This window comes from Rhopilema esculentum, unplaced genomic scaffold (assembly GCF_057945365.1).
Source record: "Rhopilema esculentum isolate cy_ngs unplaced genomic scaffold, ASM5794536v1 HiC_scaffold_37, whole genome shotgun sequence".
NCBI classification, from domain to species: domain Eukaryota; kingdom Metazoa; phylum Cnidaria; class Scyphozoa; order Rhizostomeae; family Rhizostomatidae; genus Rhopilema; species Rhopilema esculentum.
The window spans coordinates 1,103,619-1,116,755 of record NW_028300848.1 but is presented as its reverse complement, the minus strand read 5'-3'; the positions used below and the strand labels follow the sequence as shown (position 1 = coordinate 1,116,755).

Below are 13,137 nucleotides of genomic sequence, written 5' to 3'. Positions count from 1 at the left end.
TATCTGCATGTCAAACATATTGTTGCAGATAACAGTGCCGTTTAATGTTAAAAACTACTTTGAGTGAATTTGCAAAATAAAACAGCAATTTAAAAAAGTTTCTCAGCTTTTTAAATTCATGTAGGTTGCCCCTATGGTTTCCTTGAAGATGTTCTTTTAAAAAAATGGATTGGATCTCCTGGAAAGTTTGTCTGGAAAGGGCACAACCTGTAGTGAAAAAGACAAATATACATTGAAGATGGGAGGGAATCGTCAAGCTTTTTTTCTTTAACTACAGATACAACTGTCCAACAGTGGCTTTAAATGCAGAATATTTTTCCCGAACACAAATGTCAAAAATATATAATGGCTTAAGTCGCAAACTTTGCATGTAGCGTTTTCAAAGTTAAAGTAGCGCCAAAAATTCAACAATGTTACTTACAACTTAAGTGTTGGGCTTATAAAAACAGAAATTATGAAAACAGAAAAATGAAACTTTGCTAGAAAAATGGCCCGACAATTAAAGAAACTGCCTGCCAGCCACGGACCTTGGTTTCTTAAAAATGTTTCGTGTATTTAATGCTGAGTTTACGGCTGGTGGGGTAGGGCGTTGTGTTGTTTTTTCAGCAAAGAGTAAATGAGTGATAAGACACTTAGCTGTCATCATTGAAACCCCAAAGAAATTTAGCAAAATCTCTTTTATTGTGAGGGGTCGTATTTCAGTTTTGCAGCATCGTTATAACACCTGGTAAGTCTCCTTAACCTTGAACACCTGCCCGGTCATTCAATTTGCTATTAAAAAAAGGAAAGGCTGTTAAAGATGTCCATTAATGTCTTCTGTCCAAATTCGTTGGTATATGTTGGCGATTAAATGTAGATAATAATGGCTTATTTGCTCGTATACTTAGTTGGAACTGTTGTGTCTATCTTTTTTCAGGTTTTTATGTCTTAATGAATCACATTCCAGCATCCTTAAATTTCACCAGCCTTTTTTTCATCTTCGCTTGTTATGGATGCTAAATATTTAACTCTCTTTTGCCTTATGATAATAGAAAATTTGTGTCATATTCATTGCTTGTTTAAACTTCAAATAACTCAACCTCTGGTTTTCAGCTGTTAACCGTCAAATTAAAACTTTTGGAAGTTTTTAACTCTTGTGTTTGATGATTAGAGCAAGCTCGTAATTCTGTTTTTCCCACTTAGTTTTATTTTTTTATTTTTAACCAAATGGATCCCGTGTGTCAGGCCCGTTTTCTGAAATATATAAAAATTTTCAAAAGCCTGAAACAGCCCCTGTACCAAATGAATGATACTGAGAATATTGAAGCTGCCTGTTGAAGTTCTGTTTTTCCTTAGCCACATTTCGGGTGAAGAAAGAGCGTTTGATACCAAAATTACAGTTGAACCCCGTACCTCATACCCCTAGATAACACCCGACTTTCACCAAATCGGAATGGTTTTCAATTGCCATTGGATTTTCTCGCCTGACTCAAGTGAGCATTCGTACCCTGAATCAGTCCCACATTCGTTCAGTCACAACGTTTTCTTACACCCCTTTGAAGCTCTGGTGTAATGGCAGTTATTTCTGTTTTTATAAGCCCAACACTTAAGTTGTAAGTAACATTGTTGAATTTTTGGCGCTACTTTAACTTTAAAAATGCTACATACAAAGTTTGCGACTTAAGCCATTATATATTTTTGACATTTGTGTTCGGGCAAAATATTCTGCATTTAAAGCCACTGCTGGACAATTGTATCTGTAGTTAAAAGCTTGACGATCTTTTAAAAATTTTCAAAATTAATAATTTAGATAATGTGTATCAAAGGTACATTAAATAGCTAGATCTTAAAGAAAGAACCTTAGGCCAACTTTTTGCGTTATCTAAATTTAATGATGGGCACAGATTTGGCGCAATCTTAATGTAGCAAATGACAGCTTCATTAGCGAGGAGGGATGACAGATTTGCCCAAAGGTAAAAAATTAGGTTTTACCTGAAGACTCAACATATCCCTATTTTTTATTCTTTTTTATAATTCAAAATTTTAAACTACAACAAAGCTACTCAAATACATGTCACTCACAATAGTGAAGGACGCGAGGTCATCTTGTCTCCATTATGAGTGACATTTACAATCCTCAATTACAATCTAAATATAAACACAAAAAAGGGAGAGAAGTAAAAGAAACTAAATCAGGAAAAGTAAGGTACCTCTAGAAAAATTTACACACACATTTTTTACATAATTTACATGTTTCAGAGGTAGATCAAGAAAAGAAAAAAATTAAGAAAAGGAGTTGCCGCTATTGTGTTTTTGAATTAAAAGTATCTCCTAGTGTTTTTGATGAATTGAAGTATGGCCTCCATAAGAAGTCTATTGGCAAGTACATTTAATTCAGAACTTCCATAAAGTATTAATTCACAAATTTCAGTTGCAGAGAGGTTTGAAATTTTGAGTCCAGGGACTTCAGAAAGCCGATCAAAGAGCTCGTTCCGCATTGCTTGGAACAAATGGCAGTGCAGGAAAAAGTGCTCCTTGTCTTCATCACCTACGCCACAAACACACAAGGGGCTCGCCTGAGTTGTGTCTAAAACGGTGTTCGTTTAAAGGGCTGAATCGCATTCGAAGTTGGGTTAAGTATCTTGTTACCGTTACTGTAGAATTTACAAAGACTGGTTTTTTGTGGGTCTTATTACAGACAATAATTTGCGTTTGAATTCTGAAATTGATTTTGAATTTCTTATTTCGCTATCGAGAAGATTAAATTCATAAATTGTATTTGTTTGTATTGGTTTCGAATCATGTAAGGTATCTGTCGCTCAGGAGGAATTTTGTTAAACATATATTCTGGTGTTTTTGATTGTCTTAACTGGAAAAAATGGTATAATCTTCGATAACATCTTCTGTCATTCATAGACTCCCATCCAAGTTCCTCATACATTTTTTGCCTGCTGGTCCCTTTCCAGGCACCTGTGACAGCCAGAGCCGCCGTATACTGAGCTTGCTCAATGTTTTTTGTGACAGTGCTTCTCATATCTGGGTCAAACTTGTGGTATATTATGTCTCCATAGTCTAGGTGAGGCCTAACATAAAGCTTGTAAACTTGATCTACAACATCTATATAAAATATCCCTATAATACCCTTTTCAAAAATAAAAATATATTACACAAATTGGTCCTTTGGAGGAAGTGCCTCCGTTTTTAGTACCACTCTTTCAAGCCATTTAGAACGGATATTTTTCTCTGCTGATGTTCTTATAAAAAAATGAACTTAACAGCGTGACTGACAGCTGGCAAACACCGGAAATTTACACGAAGAGCTTCTTCATAATACCCCCCCCCCCTTTATAGAAGATATTAAAACTTTTCCACACCACCCATGAGACAGCTCGGAAATAATAATAAACTTTCGATGCTGAAAGATGTAATAATTACCTATGATATGGTCTTCACTGCCAACTTTGGCACTGTAAAAATTGCAAATAGATACCCAAATGATTTCCTTGTAAGAAGAAAAGTGTCTTGATCTTATCTGTAAATTAGACAGTCGTGACTAATACAGGTAAATATCGACATGTCAGACTATGTAAGCACTAACAAAGAGAATAAAGTTGTAGTTATGTATGCGGGAGCCGAAAAAATTGAAAACAGTCAAAACACGATGGTTGTCAAATTATTTTAGGTTTTGCACGAATAGTAATTTTTAGGAAAGGGAATCTCGAAGCGGGATGTGGTACTTCTATCGACATCCCCGAGATACGACGCTTCTGTGATTAAGTTGAGGCAAATCCTAAAATAATAAGTGCCAGAAAAACATCCTGATATAAATTATAAACTACCAACACTGTAATAGAAATCAACGGACTGATGTAGTAATTGGATTTTGCAATATAAATATACATAAACAGATAGTAGAAAATCCACCAAACTTTAGATTGAGGCGCAGTGTTTTGCTGTTATAATTGAGATCATTGCAAGGATAAATGAGACACAAGAGCTGCAACATGTTTTTCAAGGCTGGACAATCTCACGGCATTTAGACACGCCGATTCCTGGCACAATTCACAGACAAGCAAACTTTACTAACATAAGATATAAAAATAGAATTTCCCTTCAATAATTAGAGATTTTACACAACGGAAGTGTAGACCCTTGGCTCGGAAATCTTGCATAAAGCAATGCTGTTATGTTTACAAAAACTATGCAAAAACTGCATGTTGCTGCCCTGCGATAAGCGTGAAACTAAGTAGGCAAACATGTACTATCACCTTGAACAATGGGACCGAGCAATCAAGGTCACACTTAAAGAACGACACCCGCGATAAGGTCTTGAAACCCGCGTTAACAGCAATTAACTACATGCTCTTTTGAAATGTGTTCACAATTTAAGTCAATTGCACATTCATAAAGTGCAGAAAACAGGTTGCAACGAATATCAAACCAATCTACCGTTGGCGTTTCTAATAGAAAAACCATAAACAACTATCCTAAATTTGGATTTCGTTTTGTTGAAAACGAAAACATTTAAATCATGCTGAACGGTAATACTAAGCTCTTTTACGGACTTTGACTGTGTATAACTAAAGAAAATATCAAATAACCTAACCTAATAAAAATTGAGCAACAGAATAAATCTTTTAAATTACTGGCAAAAAAGTTCCGTTTTCTAGAGAACGTCCAAAATCTCATGGAAAGCATTCTTTTTATCAGAAAATATTGATAGGTACAATAATTGAATGCTACTGATTAACATTAAGAATAAAAAGTACCACGTCCCACTCTTTCCCCTCGCTTATCTTCATTGCATATGATCAAATAGACGCCTTGCTTAAAAGAAATATGCAAAAATACAAAATCATACTAAATAAGAAGGTCAAATAAAATTGTTCTATACTTTTTTTATTCACTCCTCTGACCCTAATCCCAACCCTACTCCATACTTTTCTAAAGAACCAAACATAACAGCATATTTTTATCAGCAAGAAAGCTCCTTACATTTTAGATGGAGAACACCATACATGACAAATGTGACATGATGTGACAAAATGATAAATATGTTGAGACGCACTGTTCCAATTTCAAATGAAAGAAAGAAATTTAAGTATTGTTGCAATAAAAAATGGCCTGGTTCTGAAGCTCAGCAAACAGCACAGAGGAGCATTTTAGCTATGTCCATGAACAAAAAAGCTGCAAAAAGTTATTGGTTACAGGCTGGCACAAAAAAAAGATACTTTTGTATAAAAGATAACTCAGTGTAAACTGTGAGATAACTTCAATGAGACTTTGCAGTCTTTTGTCCATATACAAATTCCAGTCCTTGGAAACTTTTGTTACACTAACTTGAAAAGTCAATAACTCTTTGATGACAAGTTGATGATAAATTTATGAATACAACATTATCCATAGTCATTTCTCTGCATAAGTATAATAAGATGGAAAACCTGCAGATTAAATGGAGAAATGTGTGCTTGCTTCACTGCTGCTTGATCAAATCCAACTGATAAATAAATAAACCCCACTTCTTTAGTCTGACATAGTTGATTCAAATGTCCAATTATATCCAAAAAACCAGTTGTTATTTCACATACTTTTCCATAAACCGTTTGTGAAAATCAGATCGAATGGTATCATTGATGAATCCTTTGGACTAGATAAAAGGGGAAAATGCCAAAATAAGATAATACATTAAGCCAGTAAAGCAGTATTCTGAATTTTAAATGTCTGCTTCTGTTGTAATATAATCTTAAAGGAAGCTTCTTTTCAAACAAGTATCATTGATGCTAAACTTTAATGAAAAAATTGAAGGACTTTAAGAGTTAAAGAATTCTTAAATTATATAAACTGGAAGAAGAACTGGAAGAAGTAGATGTACCTTGATTTTATCATCATCTTTAGCACAGTTTTTGAAGACAACATCATCATCCCACCTTGGAATAGAGAATATCCATCATACAATAATTATAATAATGAAAATGCATAAATAGAAAGTCCTTTTCACTCTTCTTAACACTGAAAATCCACTGGTAGCCAAAGAAAAAAGTGGAAACTTTCATATATGAAGTTGAGTTGTAAAAATGAAAAATGCAACCAAAATAAGAAAATAGATAGAAAACTGAATCAAACAACTGCAGAGTTACAAAGTACTTCAGTGATAAATTATGGGCAAATACTTAATCAAACAGAATAAGAAGGCTTAAGCCTAAATAACAGGGAGTCTAGATATTTACAGGAGTTTTGTCAATAGTTTTTTAATCATCTGATTGGTCAGTTTTGAGGGTGTATCCCAGCATAAGCTGAATCTTGTGCCTGTAAATACTTGAATCTTTATTTGTTTGTGCTTTATACTCTTCAATCACCAAATAAAGGGACTAACTTGATGACCTCTATACATTTCTTTGAGGAAAAAATTGAAATTGGAGCCCGAAAGATAGTGGGATGTATAACCAATTAGAAAAACGGCCTAACTCTATCTCTATGTAAAAAATTCTTAAGATTTACTCAAGGTGCTGATTTTACCAGAGTAAATAAAGAAAAAAGACAAACCTCCTTTTCACTTTATGATCAGCTGGTCCATTTAATAATGGGTTACCAGCAATAATATTTTCTGTTCTAATTCTCTCTTCCTCCACTTTCTTCTCTGCTTCCTAGAAAAACAGAGTTTACCAGAAAAACAGTTTTTGAAATGATACATTTACCTTCCACTATACTCGAGGAAACCATACACAGAACACAAAATTTAAGCAATAATTAGTAAATTTTTTTTGATGATTTGTTGATGATTTAACATTGGTTCCAGGGGTCAGTATTGAAGTTGATTCTGAAGTCAGAAATTTTCCTCACCTGCTGTTTTAATGTCTTTCCCCATGTTCATTTTGAAATGAAATTTTTGACTTATTTGCCATCAAACCCCAAGTTGGTAAAACAACTCTTGCCAAAACTCACCTTGTTAGATAATAATTACCAAAAAATATAAAATAAACAATAAAAATGAATGACAAGGAAGTCTAATTTTGCCTTCTCTTTTTTCATTTTCATTTGACCATCAATCTATATATATTACATTAGAGTTCTTGATTCACAAAAATTAAATCTGGACAACATCAAATACAACAAAACAATTGAATGTTTGGACTGATTTAATTAGAAAAGTTTTGTGAGACAAAGCAGCTTAGCAATTATAAAAACGGCTAGCTTTTCTATAGCAATTTTTCAACATAGACAACCATCTAGTTCCAAAAAAATTGCTATTTTCAACCCTGATTTTCTAACAAAACAATGCAGTTTTTAAGGTTTTCAGGAAAATCTATCTGGTAGGTCTTAAGAGCAATTTGTTAGTAATATCTTAGCCAAGCTTTAAATCATCATCACCTTTCTTGATTGTTCCTCTGCTCTTTCTCTTTTTATTTTTTGTAACTCTGCAAGGAGTTCGGCAGTATCATCTTCATCATCACTAGTGATAAAAAGTATTAGGAATTTTAAAGATGAGCATGATAAAGATATGTTAGCTTGCAAATAAAAATGTGTTAACTAGACTATAAATGGAAATATGTTCTTACCATTTGTCTTTTCTAACAGGCAATGAAACACAATCATAAGTTGTTTATGGGCATAAATTGCTCTGAAAAAATGCACATCCATTCTTTATCAACTCTCTCAGTAAGTTTTTGTTTTGACCCTGGAGGACCTCATGGGTAAAGATTATTTTGCTTTCTATTAACATCCAGACTTTCTATATTATGATGACAAATACAGGAGAATGACTCACTTGCTTTCAAGCATTGACTTAATTCCACAAAAAGATTGACTTGCAATACTTTTACATACTTCCTTGAATCAACTTATATACATCCCCCCTTTTGGGTTCAATTTAATCCTAAAACGTTATTAGCAAAAAAATGGGACAGTGTTCAAAGGTTGTTTACCAAACTCTTACTGTTTTGCATCAAATTTCCAAAATAGGTTCAAAAATTTATCTTGTTTGAAAACCTTTTCTACTCAACTTTTTCACAACTGCTCAATCTTGCTCTGATATATTTGCCATTGCTTTGTTGATCACTGTATCGTTTCTTATGACACTTCTAAGTTTTTTATGATTTCTGCTCTAGATTGATCATTTTATTTTGGCTTATAGGAAGTATTTTGTCATAAAACAATAGGTTCACAAAACTTCATATATATATTTCAGATGCCATTTAGACTTGGCTTGCAAAGTTTATCCTCTGGTAGTTTATACCCAAGAACAGTCATCAACACAAACACAAAATTATTTCCTTTTTTTGTAGATGCTTTGAAATGCAAAGCTATTCAGTAAGAAAGACATCAAGATACAATGAAATTATACTATATTGGCGAACCATTCTTCCAACCAAAACCCTATCTCTTCTTAAAAACAACACATTTTCTTAATTAACTTTGAAGATTGTTGCAGATAGACACCAAAGTGCATTCTTTGTAGGTAGAAAACCTAGAGATCTTTGGAGTGGAATTATGTAATCTGATGTGGCAATGACCTGAGATAAGCATCTTCCAGTGTAGGGTTCACTGAACTTTTGGTGCAATGGTGTAGGAGTATGGCACAAAGATCTTTCTGTGATTTTTTATGATTTACATCACAGGTTTTAAAAATTATGAGGGTTTGGTCTAAAAAATGTTTGGTCTATTTCTATTGCATATATACTTTGGCATACAACTGGCCGTAGCCTTGATAACCTTCAGCATGAGGTTTACATGGACAAAATACAATAAGATTGGTATTTTCTGAGACAATATACATTGGATAAAATACAAATAGTGCTTCTTGATGATGTAAAAGAGAAATAAAATTTACCAAAATAAATATCGTTTAATTCTACAGATACATGCCTGTCATCCGAATCATCATCATCGTCATCATCAACAGGATCATCCATATCTAGATTTGAGGTGGTAAGCATCTCAAGTCTTGATTTCTTTGAAGAACTTTCTCCATGCGATCTTGATCCCTTTTCTTTGCTTTTCTCTTTAAATGCTGACCTTTCGCGATCTTCTAACTCCTTTCTGAAATCTCTTGAGCGTAATTCCTCAGTTGTGTCCTGTCCGGTTTGTCTGTTGAAAACATAAATAATCATCAGTGTTCGGTCAGAGAATCGTAACAAAAAACATTTTAGGAGCTCTTTGTGAAGTTGTGAAAAATTAACCATAAATTGAAAGCTTGATTTAACTTTAGAATATAACAGAGATTGTCAACAAGTTAACATAAATGAGCACAATACAATAAATAGTTATGAGAAATTAAAAGGCCTAAAATATAATGGCGATTACCTACCTTGACTTTAATTTGGTATGTGAGGGCAAATCACGACTAGAATACTGTTTGGACAATACAGATAAATCACCTTCACCCTTTCCAGACCCCCCTCTTGCAGGAGCATAGGTAGGTCTTGCTGCTGTGGTCATTTTTTTTTGAAAAACTAATAACCACCTTGAAATCCTCGGTCTTCGATATCACACTTACAAAGCAAGCCTAGTCAGTACTCCATGTAAGCCAGTCTCATCTTCGTTCCTGAATAATCAGATGGCAAAAAATTTATGCATCACAGCGTAGCATAGTTAGTGTAATTTTTTTAAATTTTTTTATTAACTTGATGTTGCTTCTCCGAACCGTAGTGGTGTAATGGGAGCTCAGGGGGTGCTCCCATCACACTTGTAAAAATTTTCATTAAAATGCAGGGATGCAGCCCCTTTCTTGTTTTTTGCATTAACACAAAATACAAACTACATAAGTAAAATATGTAACAAAATAGTCGCCTTATCATAGGTCTGCCATCGGGATGCGTTTGTAACGTAGGGCTTGCCTATAAAAGTTAAGAGTCAGTTAGTATAGTCCTGGCTTGACATAAATTTTAATTTGAGAGGTTCTGTTCGGAAGTGACAAAGTTTAGACCCTAGCTAGTCTTCTTGTAACTTGTAACCAGTGGCGGCGCCAAGGGGTGGTATGGGGGGTTAATTTCCCCCTCCTTCCACTTCTATCAAACATGGTCTACATATGTGTTTCGTCTGAAAACGGATTGAAAGCAGTAGGTAGGGGTAGATCATATTTCCTAACGAAATTTGACCAAATACAAAGCACTGAAACAAGGCCATCAGGGCGTGGTCTCACGGGCAACACCCTTTACCCTCCCACTCTGCAGTAGCTGGCGCCGCCACTGCTTGTCACTGCTTTCTTCACTGTTTTGTTTCTCGAAAGTAAAATCCTTTAGAAGACAGACGCTAATTTCATTAGATTTAGATCTTTTGAAAGATTCTGCACACATCACGTATAACATAACACAATATTATTGACGTAACATATAATGTAACAAATAAGAAACACCGCAATACGCCGAGAATAAACAACAATAAATACACGTAAATCAGTCAAGGCTAATATTTCGCACCCGGCATATGGGACTTCATCAGAGCAAAAGTTAAAGTTAACATATAATGTCTTGATCATCGTTTACCGGTTAAGCATGTATCGAGGGTGCACGAAGATGCAAATGCAAGCCTTCTACATTCGGCAGGATTTCATACGAGAACTCTAGCCAAAATTTTTGTCAGGGTTTTATACTCGTAACACAAGGATTCTCTTCTGTTTCCAAATTTGACAAAGTTTGAAAGGTGTTCCCTTTAAATTTTCTTGAAGCTCTTCCATGTTTTTTCTACCAATAAATCTGCTAATCTTTAGCGTACTGAGAATGCTTGTATAGGATATAAATTATTTGATTCAATGTTGAAAGGGTTACTGCTTCTTTCGCTACAGTATCCTTTTAAAAATGATAAACTTCTGAAAAATTTCTGTAAAAGGATAGGTATGAAATAACAAAGATTTAACCTGAGTAATACTCGTACATTGAACTTTATGCATTTTCAAGGGGTGTGAGGGCAAACATGTTTAAAAGGCAACAACAAAAGTTTAAAATTTTTATAAGTATATGCAGTGATACAAAGTCCTTAAGATAAACATGACTGTAGGACAGGGAGGGTAAAGCGCCAAAAAAGCAAGACAATTGCAAAAGGGGAGAAGCCTAAGTAGAGGGTTTGTGGAGCCAAACAAACTTTGATCGCGCATACGGATATTTAACGAAGCCAGCAAAAAACTTTCAGTACCGTTTACGATATTGTACAGATTACAAGTTATTTTTTAGTTCGCGTGATAACTTTTTCGGCCCTTTCTTATCTTTTCAACAAACAAAACAAAGTAAAGGAGGTTTATGGTCTTTTCATACATACATACATTATGTATGTATGATAGTTTGTATGTATGATAAGACCATAAAACTCCTTTATTTAGTTTTGTTTGTTAAAAAGATAAGATAGATCAGGAAAGGTTATCACGCGAACTAAGATACATACATTCATACATACATACATACATGCATACATACATACATACATACATGCATACATACATACATACATACATACATACATACATACATACATACATACATACATACATACATACATACATACATACATACATACATACATACATACATACATACATACATACATATATACATTAATTAATTAATTAATTAATGCATGTTTACCTAAAGGCAATTAACGTTGATATGGACCTCCAGCTACAAACAAAAATAAGCATAATTACCTTTTTATAAATAAAAACTAAAAGAAGAGATTAAAATAGTTAAAAGTATTTACAATGTCAAAAATACTTAAAATCTTTGTTCTTATTATTAATAATACAGGCCACCTTTTCAAGTGAATGCTGGTTCACGTACTTTTTGTAATTATTTATCTTGTTTTTGAAAGTTGTAATATTTTCTTCACTCTTCAGGTTATTGTTAATTGAGTTCCAAAGGACTCCACCTCTATACTTAAATAAGTTCCGTCCAATTTCTTTCTTGTATCTTATGATTTCAACTTGAAGAGGTTTTCGCAAATTTGTTTTTCGTTCACTGAATTGTTCATAAATTTGTTTTGGGCATGTTTTGTAATAAATTCTATGCATCCACGTCAGTACCCTCTTTTTATAAATGTAGCTAATCGGTTCCCACCTAGCTTTATTCAGAATTTCTTCTGTAGATTTTGCACCTTTTATTTTATGAATCGTTTTTGCCTCTCCAGCATGCAATGCATCAACAGCGTTTAATATTGCAGGTGAAGATGTGCCCCGTATTGCTATACAATAAGTGGCCGCACTAATAACTGTTTTTAAGTAAATCTCTCCCTGGATTTATGTTGGTAGATAACGAATTCTTTTCAACTCTTTCATTTTGCCATTGAAACTGTTTGTAACTTTAGTCAGTTGCTTATCCCAGCTAAGTTTGTCATCAATGATTTTTCCTAAGCTTGTGCTTTGCCTAATATAGCTTATACTGAAGTACCATATAAGATGGGTCATAAAGGACCAACGAATTTCTTTGGAGATAAAATCATTGCCTCTGTCTTGCCTGCATGAACTGTTAGCTGGTTCGTGGTGCACCAGTCAAGGAGTATTGAGCTTGTACCTTGCACTTGTATTGAGGCTATCTATTACTTCTTCAATGTTATCACCTGTAAAGAATATTGTAGTGTCATCAGCAAACATAATTAATTCCCCTCTTGTGGTAGAGTCAGGCAAGTCATTTACATGAATTGAGAACAGACGTGGACCTAGTAATGAGCCCTGAGGCACTCCAAACTCTATCTCTCTGATTGTTGATGTTCTTCCATTTACATCTGCATATTGCATCCTTTGACTTAGATAGTCATACATCCAATCATATAATCCACCACATCCAATCAATATTGCATGCAATATTGCGTCAGTTTTTTGCGAAGCATTGGTATGAGAGTATTTTAATTAAAAATCATTCAGCTTTCTTAATGTGACGTCTGTTTGTTTTTGTTACTGAAGCTGTTATCCCCATTTTAATGAAAATCGTCAAACAAACATTTAGCACTTTAAAGGTTAACTCTGTTATCAAAATAAAGCTGAAATTCAACCAAATTGTACACTGTAATTGCTTTATAAAGACTACATTTAAACAGCTCCAGATAAGTTTTTAAGCATTGCAAAGTTTTATGCTAACTTGTCATTTGTTGGTTATTAGATTTTTTCAAGGACTACTTTATTATTGTTCGCTGGGCAAATGTTTATATTCATAAGTGTGAATGGTGCGTTAAATACTT

At 34.0% G+C, this 13,137-nt stretch overlaps 1 protein-coding gene across 1 annotated transcript; it reads right to left on the bottom strand.

Annotated features, from left to right (window-relative positions):
* Positions 1 to 3,342: 3,342 nt before the first annotated feature.
* Positions 3,343 to 9,490, bottom strand: LOC148957130 (spliceosome-associated protein CWC15 homolog). The gene is made up of 6 exons (XM_089115813.1): positions 9,284 to 9,490; positions 8,842 to 9,063; positions 7,348 to 7,429; positions 6,523 to 6,623; positions 5,852 to 5,906; positions 3,343 to 5,626 (listed from the first exon to the last, which is right to left on the bottom strand). The coding sequence occupies exons 1-6, from the start codon at positions 9,412 to 9,414 to the stop codon at positions 5,555 to 5,557; spliced, it is 663 nt and encodes a 220-aa protein (XP_088971939.1). The 5' UTR covers positions 9,415 to 9,490; the 3' UTR covers positions 3,343 to 5,554.
* Positions 9,491 to 13,137: the final 3,647 nt, after the last annotated feature.